A 12,822-nucleotide genomic window follows, 5' to 3' on the forward strand; every position below is an offset into this window, starting at 1 on the left:
ATGCTATTGGGGAACATGCATTTTAAAGTACTAGTTCCTGTGATGATGTTTACTGGTTTATTCTGGAATGGTTCTCTTGTTGTTTCTTTGTAGAATTAATTTGTTATAAAACATAGACTATATTTAGAGCAAATCTGGGTTCATAGAAAAATTGAGCAGAAGATAATTTCCCATATATCCCACCCCAATACATTCATAGCTTTCTCCATTATTAGCCTCCCTCACCAAAATGGTACATTTGTTAAAATTGATGTCAATATAGGTATCAACCAGAGTCCCAGTTTATATGGACATTTTAGGGTTCACTCGTAGTATTGTATGCTCTGTACATTTTGACAAATATGTAATGATGCATATCAACCATTATAGTATTATGTATAATAATTTCATTGCCTTAAAAATCCTCTTTGCTCTTCCTCCTCTGAACCCCTCAAAGCCACTGATTTTTTTTTTTTTTTTTTTTTTTTTTTTTTGGTTCTGGGCATCGAACTCCGAACCTTGCACTTGCAAAGCAGGCATGGTACCACTAGCTAATTCCCCGGCCCACCACTGATCTTATTGTTGCCAGTTTTTATCTTTTCTTGAATGTCATGTTCCATAGTTGGAGTTACATAGTGCAGAACTTTTTCAGATTGGCTTCTTTTGGGCCAGGGATTTAGCTCAGTGGTTCTGCTGCCTGCCTCACAAATTCAAGATCCTGAATTCGATCCTTGGTATAAGAAAGAGGGAGGGAGGGAGGGAGGGGGAGAGAGAGAGAGAGAGAGAGAGAGACTGACTTCTTTCATTTAGCAAGATGCATTCGAGTTTCCTCCATGTCTTTTCATGACTTAATACCTCACTAATATTCCATTGTCTGTTACACCATAGTTAACCTATTCACATGTTGAAAGACACCTTGGTTGTTTACAAGTTTTGGCACTAATGCAGAAAGCTGCTATAAATATCTATGCAGTTTTTTTTTCCTCCCCAGTACAGGGGAATCAAATTCAGGACCTTGTGTTTGCCAGGCAATTGTGGCACCACTGAGCTACATCCCTGGCCTATGCAAGTTTTTGTATGGACCTAAGTTTTTAACCTCCTGTGGACAAAGACCAAAGAGCACGATTGCTTGATTATATTGTAGAAGTATGTTTAGTTTTATAAGAAACTTCCAAATTGTCTTCCAAGGTAGACACATCATTTTGCCTTTCTACCAATGAATGAGAGTTCTCCACGTTCTGACTAGTATTTAGTGTTGTCAGTGTTCTGGATTTTGGCCATTCTGATACATGTATAGTGAAATCTCAGTGTCTTAATTTGCATTTTCCTGGTAACAAATGATTATAGACCATCTTTTCATATCTTTTATTGACCTAGGCATTATTTTTTAGAGTAGCTTGAATTTCACAGCAATATTGAGGGAAGAAGTGTTACTGTTTTCCAGGTAACCTACCCCACACTGTACATTAGCATCCCATACTACCAACATTCTATACTGAGGCAATACATTGTTAAAATCATGTGGACTTGTGTTGGCAAAGGCCATAGTGTACATTAAAGTTCACTGTTGGTGTATAGTTTGTGGGTTTGACAAATATATAATGTCTTGTTTCTATAATAATATTATACAGAATAGTTTTACTGTCCTGAAAATCCTGTCTCATCTGAGTGAATTTCCACAAGCCTGTAATTCTATCTGATTGGAAAGGGAAGCAGGAAGATTGAGTTCAAAGCCAGCCAGTCTTGGCAGTACAGTGAGATCCTGTCCCCCTCCCCAATCCTTTTTGCTCTACTCCACCCAGTTGATTTAAATAATTGTTATATAGAATTTACTAGCTGAGAAGACTGCAATTCATATCACATTCTGCTAGCTGCAAATAGAGGGGGGTGAGTGATCTATAGGTACAGCTTTTGAGATTTGTAAGCAACTGTTTGGATTGCTACTTGAGGGTAGGGGAAGAAACTGTAAATATAATGGAGAAAATCAGAAATGAAAAGAATATGGAAAAGTAATATAAAATTATGTTGTGTTTTGCTATATTACAGCTTTCTTAGTTCTATTAATATTGTCCCTAATTCTCTCTGATGAGAAAAAAGAACTTTGCTTCCCAGCTTCCTTTTCCCTTTTAATAAAAAGTGGAGTTGTGGAATAGCAAATTATTTAGTGAGTACACTCCTCTAGTTGATAATTTTGTAACCTGCTTTACACTTTCTCAAACCATCTTGGTAACATACATTCCTGGTGCAGTCTTTGTCATTAGTTTTCCATTAGCTAGAAAATGCTTAGATAGCTTATGGATTTCTGGAATTTCAGTTAAAAATTTCAAAATTTTTAAGTCTCTTCCAGACACTGTATTTTTTTACTTTAACAAATCAAAACAAAACAGTCATTTGGAGATAAGGGAGAAAGGCACTGTGAACTAATTTACTCATACTCGGTGAATTTGCAATTTGAACAACAGTGACAAGCTCTGCAATTCCTTATTCTGAAAATTCTGAGCTCACAGTAGATACTTGGTTAAGTACTATTTGGTTTCTTGATGTGGATAGGCTTTTGGATTGTTGAGAAATCCCTCTGATTGTGGTTCATGACCTAGGTTTGAGGAGAGATCTGAACCAATTGGAAGCAAAATGATGTGCCAAAGTATGTACATATGTATGTTTTTCTAAGAAAAAAGTATGTATGCCTTTCATTGGATTTTTGAGAGAACTGTGGCCTAAAGTACTTTAAGAAATTTCCCTTAATTTTGTAAAGTATAATTTTCTAGGTTGGGTGACACCTTTTGACTGATTATTTGTGTTATCAGTGAACTCAACAGAAATTAAGCTGTCATCATGTAGCACAGCAGCAGTAATCTGATTGTTTTCAAAGTTTTCCTGACAATGGAGTGATGTGTGATATAACCATGGAGATATTGCTAATTATAGCTTGTGAGTTGTGGGGAGAGAGACAGAGACAGAGAACAAACCCTCTGGGGAGTACTCAGTCACCAAGCTATAACCCCAGGTTTTGAGACAGGGCCTTGCCAAATTTTCCAGCCTGACATTGAACTTGCTGTCTCCCTTCCTTAGCCTCTGAAGTCGCTGGGGTTGTAGGCACGCAGCTCCACACCATCCAGCTTGGTTCTTTGTGGAGGATACTTTCAATTTACTCATGGCAAATATGGTGTTGTTAGTGAACAGGCTTTTTTTCCAGTGCTCCAGTGATGATGTGCTATGTAATTTATCCAGACCATTGGAATAATAAATACGACATTTGTTGCTTCTCCAGTCTTATCAAAATTTATCACAACTTTGAACATTTTTGATAAATCCAAGCAGTCTTTTCATGGTAAATTTTGTTATTTCACTTATACTTCAGGTAAGCTGACATCGAAGAATTAAGCTATAGCTTTGATTCTCTTTTTGTTTTCAGAGCTCTTCATCTTGGCTTATCCCTATCCTGCCTGATATGCTCCGACACATTTTTCAGTTTTGTGTTTTAGAAAGCAGCCAGGAAATTCTGGACCTCATTCACAAGGTACACAATGAAAATATTTATACTCCTCTTCTTAATAACTATAGATTTAAATTTTTTTTGTAATTGGTATACCTTAGGAATTAAAAAGTCATCAGATTTGAGAATTCTGATAATCTGCAAGATAAGACAGGAAACTGGGATTCTTATGGAATGTAATACTTCTGCTTGGCCGTGCCTCTTCTTATGTCACTTTATTAGGCAAGTGTTTTAAACACTTTCTAAAAGGTCAATGTAAAAGATAAAGTATTTTGGGGGTTATACTGGTAATATAGAGTGTCCAGTTAACATAGATTTTGTACTTTCTCCCATGACTTAGCAAGATTAATTGTGTGTTGAAATCTTGAAAGGAGGTGCCTTTTGGTACATTTAATAACATACGTGGGGAGAAATGGCGCGGTTGTACCTTTAGAATCTATTGGCTTAATCTTTGTTGGACTTGAGGTGGCTCTTGCTAACAGCCTTTGATTAACAGTGGAGTAATTTCTACCTATTGATTTTAGCCTATTAAATATTAAGTATCAAAAAAGATACTGAATAAAATCATGAGTTGTGACTTACACTATTATTCATCTAAGATATTACTATTTCTAAATTTAGCAGAGAATACTTATCAGGAGCTATTATATCTTAAAGTATGTATTAAATATAGGACTATATTAGTATGAATCCTTTTTGTATGAAAATTTCAGTGTTTTATTGAGATTTTAACTATTGTATAATTTTTATGGGCAAGTTGTATTTAAAAATTTTTATAAAATACTGAAGTTTTTTGGCACTCTTTTTAAATTTTTTAATTTGCATCCTTCTTGTATTGTGTTAACCTATCAAAAACAGCATTTCAGGGCTGGGGATTTGGCTCAGTGGCAACATGCCTGCCTTACAAAGCACAAGGTCTTGAGTTTGATCCCTGGGACCAAAAACAAACAAACAAAAAAACACACAGCATTTCAAAGTAAGCCTTCATATTGTTTTAAAATTCATCTCTATGTTATTTCCTACTTTATTTTTATTTTGGGTGCGAGGGGTATCAGGGATCAGACTCAGGTCCTTGCCTTTGGCAAGGCATGGGGTGGAACCACTGAGCTAAGTCCCCAGCCCGTTATTTCCTACTTTAAAAAAATATTCAGTATTCCTAAAAGTTAAGTATTAGGTTTTATTATTACTTAATAAAAAAATTTCACTTTCCTGCTCCCCTTTCACTCTGTAGGTTTGGATGGAACTGTTGAGCAAGGCTTCCGTTCAGTATGTGGTAGCAGCTGCTTGCCCATGGATGGGTGCTTGGCTTTGTTTAATGATGCAGCCTTCTCATTTACCTATTGATTTAAACATGCTGCTAGAAGTAAAAGCTAGAACCAAGGTAAGAAGGGCATAATTTATTTGTGTACTAAACTCATAATGCATATTACTGTTATAAAGTGATTTCATTAATTTAACTTTAGTAAGGAGAAATTGTTTATTAGTACCCTAACAAGAGGAATAATAATTTGTATCCATTAAAATTTTGTGAAAAGAACAGTATTTTACTGGAATGATAACTTTTTTTCTATGTTTTTATTTTTTTGAGACTGTGTCTCGCTATGTAGTTTAGGCTGGCCTTGAACTCACTATGTAGTCCAGGCTGGCCTTCAACTTGCACTGACTCCTCTGCCTCATCCTCCCAAGTGCTGGGATTACAGGACTCCAACACCATGCCTAGCTCAATATTTTTTGTTGCCGATTAAATTTAATAATTAATCTTTATTAATTTTCCCCCTTTTCCTCTAGGAAAAAACAGGTGGTAAGGTGCGCCAAGGCCAAAGCCAGAATAAAGAAGTACTTCAGGAGTATATTGCAGGTGCAGATACCATCATGGAAGACCCAGCCACCAGGGACTTCGTAGTTATGCGGGCCAGAATGATGGCAGCCAAGTGAGCATATTACTGAGTGTCAAATAATAATAAATTCACAGGTCTGGTTCCAGAAATGATTTAATTTCTTCTTGTGTTTCTGTCAATCCTTCTTCCATCACCCTAAAATTTCTATGAGAAATTTAAAGCAAGTAAATTTTTTTAATATTTTGAAATTTTAAAAATAGAATTTATATTTTTTTATGAAGTAAGATACCTTTGTGGAAAAATTCATGGCTTCACCAGGGGCAGTTTTACTTCAGATAATTTCTATAGTAACTTTTTTTTCCCTCTTAGGCTTTTAGGAGCACTTTGTTGCTGTATTTGTGAACCAAGCGTAAACATAATAACACAAGAAATTAAACCAGCGGAATCTCTTGGCCAGTTACTACTCTTTCATTTGAACTCCAAATCTGCCTTACAGAGGATTAGTGTTGCTTTGGTAATCTGTGAATGGGCTGCTTTACAAAAGGTAAGATTTTGCCCCAAAAGTAATAAAGGCAGATTAAGTAAACTAACTTTAATTAGCTGTTAGGATTATTTATATTTTACAACAGAAAAGTGAAAATTGTCTCCAAAAATCCAACCAGTATAGAAAAGTATTCCTACTTATATTGAACATTCTCTCCCATTACCTTTAATCTTAGACCTTTTACTTAGTGCTCTTACTCTATATCTGAGACAGTTAGCTCTGTGCATATTTAATATTTGGTCTTAACTCTATAGTCTATTAAGAAAGCTCACATTAAAAGCATGCATATGCATGGAAGCAGTCCAGGACTGTGTATCCTGGTGGTCCTCTATTTCTCAGCACCAAAAGCTACAAAAGATGGCTTGTGTTTTAGGATTCTGTTGGTATGAGTATGAGCAAAGGCAGAATTTACAGTCTTAGAATAAAGAAAAATTTCATTTTTAAACCCAGATCTTCATGTTTCCAAATAAAACTATTCCCTTTTAGCCCCTTTAACTTGTTGAAAGAGGTATGATTTTGTGTAAGACTTGCTTTTGTAAATCAAAAATGCTTCCTGCTGGCTTTGTTTATTCCACTGACTGGAATTCTGGAAATTTAACTGTCTGCACTTGCTGTGAGAGTTTGCTTGTTACTGCCTCTTAGCAGTTTGTCCAAGCTGTGTCTAAAAGTAATTGAGCCATGCTCCATTGTAACTGAAGCCCCTACTTGCCTCTGAAAAGAAGCAAGGCTCATCTGTTTTTAGGCAGGACTCAGTGTACTGGAGAGGCAGTGATGCTGTGTTTTTGTGCCTCTCAGACTCAGCAGCAAGTGTTGACAGTTCGGTTTCTGGACCCTCACAGAGCTTCTGTGGATTTACTCTGTGAAGCCCAGGCTGATCACCCAGATCCCACAGAATCCCTCATGGCTCACCACTGAGGCCATTCCCCCTCTGATTGGGGCAGGCAACAACCAAAGAGAGAGGGAAGGGTTAGTTAAATTTGGGGGCAGGTAAGTAGCTTTTAAATTATATATCCATTTCTACAGTATAGCATGTGAAGCTGTGGGATAAACTATTAAGAAATCTAATGATGAGTTTTAAATAACATTTTTAGCTAGTGCATGCCAGGTATTTTCTGATTTTTTTCCCCCACAGTAATATACTTTCAAATCTGTGTGCGCTCTTTCGCTGTCTATCTTTCTCTGTACATAATATATGTAAAATCCAGAGTACAGTAAGAAAATTAAGCAGAAAATTTAATGGGATTATGATTGTTTCATGTGCATGTTCTGTAAGTCATTTACAATAAAATTGTTTAGAGAATTTGTGTATAATACTTTTTCTGTGCATTTAATTATTGTTCTAGAAGCAAACATATAGATTGAGTGGAAATTCAGTACCTGGTAGTTTACAAGTGAAGATTTATATATCTATAAAATTATGTTTACATATTTGCCCTGAATATTTGTTGTCTGTTGTGTTTTAGGAGTGTAAAGCTGTTACCCTAGCTGTGCAGCCACGTTTACTTGATATCCTTTCAGAACATTTATATTATGATGAAATTGCTGTTCCATTCACACGAATGCAGAATGAATGTAAACAGCTCATATCATCATTAGCTGATGTACATATTGAAGTTGGTAATAGAGTAAACAACAATGTTTTAACAATAGATCAAGCTAATGACTTGGTGAGTAAAAAAAGTAAGTTTTAAAATCTTAGCACATAAAATAAAATATTAGATGTGTTTACCACAAAAATATTAATTTGTTGACTCTAGCTTGGTAGCTTGTTATCCCTACACTTTAGAAAATTTATTTTATTGTATTGACTTTTCTTGAAATAGAAGGATAGAGAAGGAAATTTTTTACAAACTCAATTTCCTGAACATTTATCCTTCCAAAACCCAACTAAAAAATGAACTACTCAGAAAAAGAGAAAGATATACAGAGCAAGTACTTGTATACTTAGCAAGTAAATTTTGTAGTTCACGTTTTACTAAATTTGCTTTTTCTAGTATATATTCAAATATCCATTTTTCAACCATCGGTCTGTCTTATTTTTTATATATTTCTAAGTAAATTTCAAATAGTGTGTTTTAGTGTACTGTATATAAAATAAAGTAAAATTCAGTATTTTTGATTTTTTGCTGTTTAATGTAAAGACCCTCTATGTGGTCTTTTACAAATAAAAGTAAACATACAACTAACTGTGATTCAGCAGTTCTTATACATATGCATATGAAACTAAAACCTTATCAAAATAGAGAACATTGTCATCATTACTTCATAATCATTTCTTCTCCTTCCCCCCAACTAGCTATTCCAAGTCCCCCCATCATTTAATTCTGCATATTCTAGAAATTCATATAGATGGACTCATACACTGCTCTTGGAGGATTTTTTTCATCATTTTGTCCTTGAAATCATCCATGTTATGTGTACTGTATAATAATTAATTTTTATTACATTTAATGAATATACTAGACAAAATTGAAGCCATTCTATTGATGGGCACTTGGAGGACTCTTCCAGATTTTTGATTATTGTAAACAATAAGGAGAGTATAGGAATGAAGACTATATAAAGAGCTGAGGTGTAGTTCAGTGGTGGAATGCTTGTCTAGCATGCATGAGGCCTTGGTTTTTTGTTTTTGTTTTTTATATACTGGGGACTGAATGTAGGGCTTCAAACTTGCTACTAAACAAGTACTCTGCCTCTGAGCTACATCCCCAGCACCACCGCCACACCCCTCTAAATTTTTAAGGAGGTCTCAGTAACTTGCTGAGCTGGTCTGAAATTTGGGATCCTCCCTCAAGCCTCCCTCATAGCTAGAATTACAGATATGTACCACAATGCCTGACAAAGACATCCTATCACAGAAGAAAATGAAAACTACAGACCCCTTTCCCAAAGTGATTACATTGTTTTACTCCTTGAATGACAGTATGTGAGGGTGCTGGTTGTTCATATTACCACCAGTATTTGGTATAATCACTTCTTTTAATTTTAGTCATTCTGTGATTGTGTGATAATGTTTATAGTATGACAGTATGTGAGGGTGCTGGTTGTTCATATTACCACCAGTATTTGGTATAATCACTTCTTTTAATTTTAGTCATTCTGTGATTGTGTGATAATGTCATTATAGTTTTTACTTTTCCCTTCCTTGATATGTTGAACATTCTATATTTTATTTGCTATTTGTATATCCTCCTTTCTGAATTGTCTTCATCCCTTTGTCTACTTTTGATTGGGTTGTCTGTCAATTGTAGGAATTCTTTATATATCTCGAACATCTGCCCTTTGTCAGATACATGCCTTCTGAATATTTTCTGATAGTATGTGACTTCCTTTTAATTTCCTTACTGTTGGCTTTTGTAGATATTTTAAATTTTTGGTGATATCTAAATTATCTATTGTTTCCTTTATGGTTATGAGAAACCTTTTCTAAGTGGTGATAGAATTCACAAATATTTCTAAAGCTTTGTGGTATGTATATATGGATGGATGGATATATGTTTTATTTGTGGTACAGAGGATCAAATACAGGTCCTCACATATGCTAGGCAAGCACTCAAATGCTGAGCTATACCCCCAGTGTTCCATCTTGAATTAATGTTTGTGTATAGTGTTAAATGGAGATTGAGGTTTTCTGTCTAGGCATCTCATTTTGTAATATCATTTATTGAAAAGACTTTCTCCCACTGAATTGCTATAGCATCTTTGTGAGAAATCAGTTGAAGTATAAGTGTGGGTCTATATCTTGGTCATATTGTTCCATTTGTCTCTTTCCTCCTCCCAGCACCAGTGACTTGATTACTGTAGCTTTGTACTTGGTTAAGTCTATGAGATTGATTAGTATAAATGAGTTCTACCTAATAGGATCAGAAATGGAGCCACTCTGTTTAGCCAGAGTTAAATAATGTTCATTTCTTATTTCCCTTTCTAACTGAAAAATAATATGGTTGATTTGTTTTTGTTTTCACCTATGAGAAAAAGCTAAACTTGCCATTTTTGCCATAAATTTTACCTAAGTTCTTTTTGCAAGGTTGTTTTCCTGTAAATTTTCTTTTTGGTCCTAGCCCCCTTGCCTGCCTGAGTTAAATTGCTCAAATTTTCTTTATTGTTGGATTCCCTTTTATTTCTGGGAACCCCTCCAGAATTATTGTTATTTTTAATTGGTGCTAGGGATTGGATGTTGGAGTATTGAACTACATCCCTATCCCTTTTTAAAATTTTGAGTCTGTCTTGCTATGTTGTCCAGGCTGGCTTTGAACTTGTGATCCTCCTGCTGCAGTCTCACAAGTACCTGGGATTACAGGCATGCACCACTACAACTAGCTTCAAGATCATATTATTCAGACCCCTTACTGTTCTTTTTTGTTAGTCTAATAGCTTTGACCTGGGATAGAAAACAAGCGTAAATATCAGAATCTCTAGAAGAAAGTATTGAGGTCAGGGTCATTTTATAAGGTAATTTTGTATCTTTCATGATCTTTCATGTTTCTCCATTAGACGTTTTTTATCTCACTTGACTTATCTCACTGTCACTTCAGAATTAACCAAAACTGAGAGTTTTCTTTAACAGAAAAGCATGCTTTTTATTTGTCCACACTTACAAATTTTGCCAGCATTTTCTTTCAGAAAGTTGCATGCTTTTACCCTGTTTCCATTGCCATAAGCCCAAAAAGGTCTTGGTACTTTGAATCTAGATCTTGACTGTTCTTTAAGGCATCAGGCATTCTCTGGTCCATTTCATCTTGTTGCTGTACTAGACTTTTTTTTTTTTTTTTTTGGTGTACCAGGGATCGAAGTCAGGTCCTTGCACTTGCAAGGCAGGCAGCGGAACCACTGAGCTAAATCTCCAGCCTTTATACTAAACTCCTAATAGTCCTTCAGTGCCCCTTTGATCACATCCTTCTGATTAAAAACATTGTTTCCCTTCCTTTGATTCTCAGTTTTTTTCTTTCCTTCATCACCTTCTCTAAATTTCTCTTTTCTCATTTCTCAAACTTTGCATAACCATCCTGTTAGCTTTCTTCTTACAGAAGTACACCACGCTCACTCTTTTGTGCTTCATTTGTTCTTATTTCTGTGCCTGATCTCTATTTTCTTTTGACAGAAATTTCTTACGCACAACCCTCTAGATTCATCCAGAAGTCTTTTCTTGGCAGTGCTTCAGTTACACCTTGTGCTCAGGCTATGACAAATTGTTTGCAGTTCCTCACTTCTATATTTGCAAAGATGTATTTCTAACCTGATTTATTCATTCTTTAAAAACCAAGCAGTGGGGCTTGGGATGTAGCTCACTGGCACAGTGCTGGCCTGGCAAGTGTGAGGGGCTGAGTTCGATTGCCCATACCAAAATAAACAAAACAAGTCAGGGCTGGAGATTTAGCTCAGTTGTTCCACCGCCTGCCTTGCAAGTAGAAGGACCTGGCTGAGTTCAATCCCCAGTACCAAAAAAAAAAAACAAAACAAAAAAACCAGGTAGTGCTGTGTGCCTCTAGTCTCAGTTACTCTGGAGACCCAAGATGGGAGGATCCCTTGAGTCTAGGAGTGAGATCCTTTCTTACAATAAAAGCAGTGACAAGTAAGTGTTAACTGCCTCTGGCAAATCTCCACTAATCTCTTCCCCTAAGAGTTAAGCAACCATATGTATTCCCATAGCAGTTTGCCTTTGCCTTACCTCAGTGATGTTTTTACCTTGCCTCAATTCTTTTCTTGTGTATTTCTCTCCCACATAACTAGATGCATTTTTTGAGTGTATTAAGACATTTGTCTTGCACATTTTTTAGTTAATCCTCTCAAATATTGGTTAAATTACTGAATTAATTTGGGATAACTGGGAAGCTTTTCCTGTCATCTACAGTCATTGAAAGTTGTAATAAACTTAATACATCTAGGACATTTTCAGACTTAGCAGTATAATCCTGTTCCAAATAAGGCTTGTCTAGAACTTAAAACAGATGAGGCAAAGTGGAAAAGTATAATCTAGAAATGGTCTGTTTCTCTGTGAGCAGGTTGACCTGGTCATATAGATACAGTTTAACTTGAACTGGGTGTGGTGTGGGTCACCACATGCCTGTAATCCCAGCCCTCTGGATGGAGGTTGAACCAAGAAGAGGATCATTATAAATTCAAGCCCAGCCTGGGCTACATAGTGAGTTTAAGAACACCCTGAACTATATATAGCAAGACCCTGTCTCTAGACAAACAGAAACCCTAAAAATAGATACAGTTTAACTTGATATGTTATAATAATAAAAATTTAGCCAGGTGAGGTGGCACATGCTTGTAATCTCAACTACTCAAGAGGCTGAGACAGGATCACAAATTGAGACAGGGTCTAGCTATGTACTTCAGATTGGCCTTGAATTCACTATGTAGGCCAGACTGACCTCAAACTCATGGTGATCCTCCTGCCTCAGCCTCCAGAGTGTTGGGATTACAGGTGTGTGCCACCATGCTTGCCCCTTACTGCCCCACCCCCCAAATTAAAAAGGACTAAGGATATAGCTCAGTGGTAGATCTCTTGCTTAGGATGTGTGGGGCCCTAGATCCTCAGTACTGAAAAAACAATGAAAAAGAAAATCTTATTTGTGGGCTCTTTGATTTTCATAATAAAAGAACAGCATTCTCAGTGTTGTTTCACAGTGAAATTAATAAGTTCTAAATCTTAAACTTTAGGTTCTTTGTTAAAAAGAAATTGGGTTCTCTAATTTATAGGCTTTTATGATCCTTGAGGATCAGATCAGATCTATTTATGGATGCCCTTAATTGTCACAGTTACAAGGGGCCAGGGATGTAGTTCAGCAGCGTAGTGCCTGCCTGGCAAGCATGAGGTCCTGAGTTCGATCTTCGGTACTAGAAAAAGAAAAAATAATAATTGCAGTTACCTAGCAAGACTATTTTTGTTTTATATATATATATATATATATATATATATATATGCACACATATATATATATGTATGTGTGTATACA

At 35.9% G+C, this 12,822-nt stretch overlaps 1 protein-coding gene across 1 annotated transcript in view; it reads left to right on the forward strand.

Moving 5' to 3' along the window:
- The window catches only part of Btaf1 (B-TFIID TATA-box binding protein associated factor 1), a 100,951-nt gene that overhangs the window by 54,836 nt on the left and 33,293 nt on the right, over positions 1-12,822 (forward strand). The window contains exons 15-19 of the mRNA XM_010632100.1: positions 3,395-3,499; positions 4,707-4,856; positions 5,264-5,406; positions 5,683-5,857; positions 7,321-7,524. Coding sequence (XP_010630402.1) covers positions 3,395-3,499; positions 4,707-4,856; positions 5,264-5,406; positions 5,683-5,857; positions 7,321-7,524 — 777 coding nt within the window. The remainder of the gene's footprint in view (positions 1-3,394; positions 3,500-4,706; positions 4,857-5,263; positions 5,407-5,682; positions 5,858-7,320; positions 7,525-12,822) is intronic.

Source organism: Fukomys damarensis, unplaced genomic scaffold (genome assembly GCF_012274545.1).
Source record: "Fukomys damarensis isolate Sample0158 unplaced genomic scaffold, DMR_v1.0_HiC HiC_scaffold_20, whole genome shotgun sequence".
NCBI classification, from domain to species: Eukaryota; Metazoa; Chordata; class Mammalia; order Rodentia; family Bathyergidae; genus Fukomys; species Fukomys damarensis.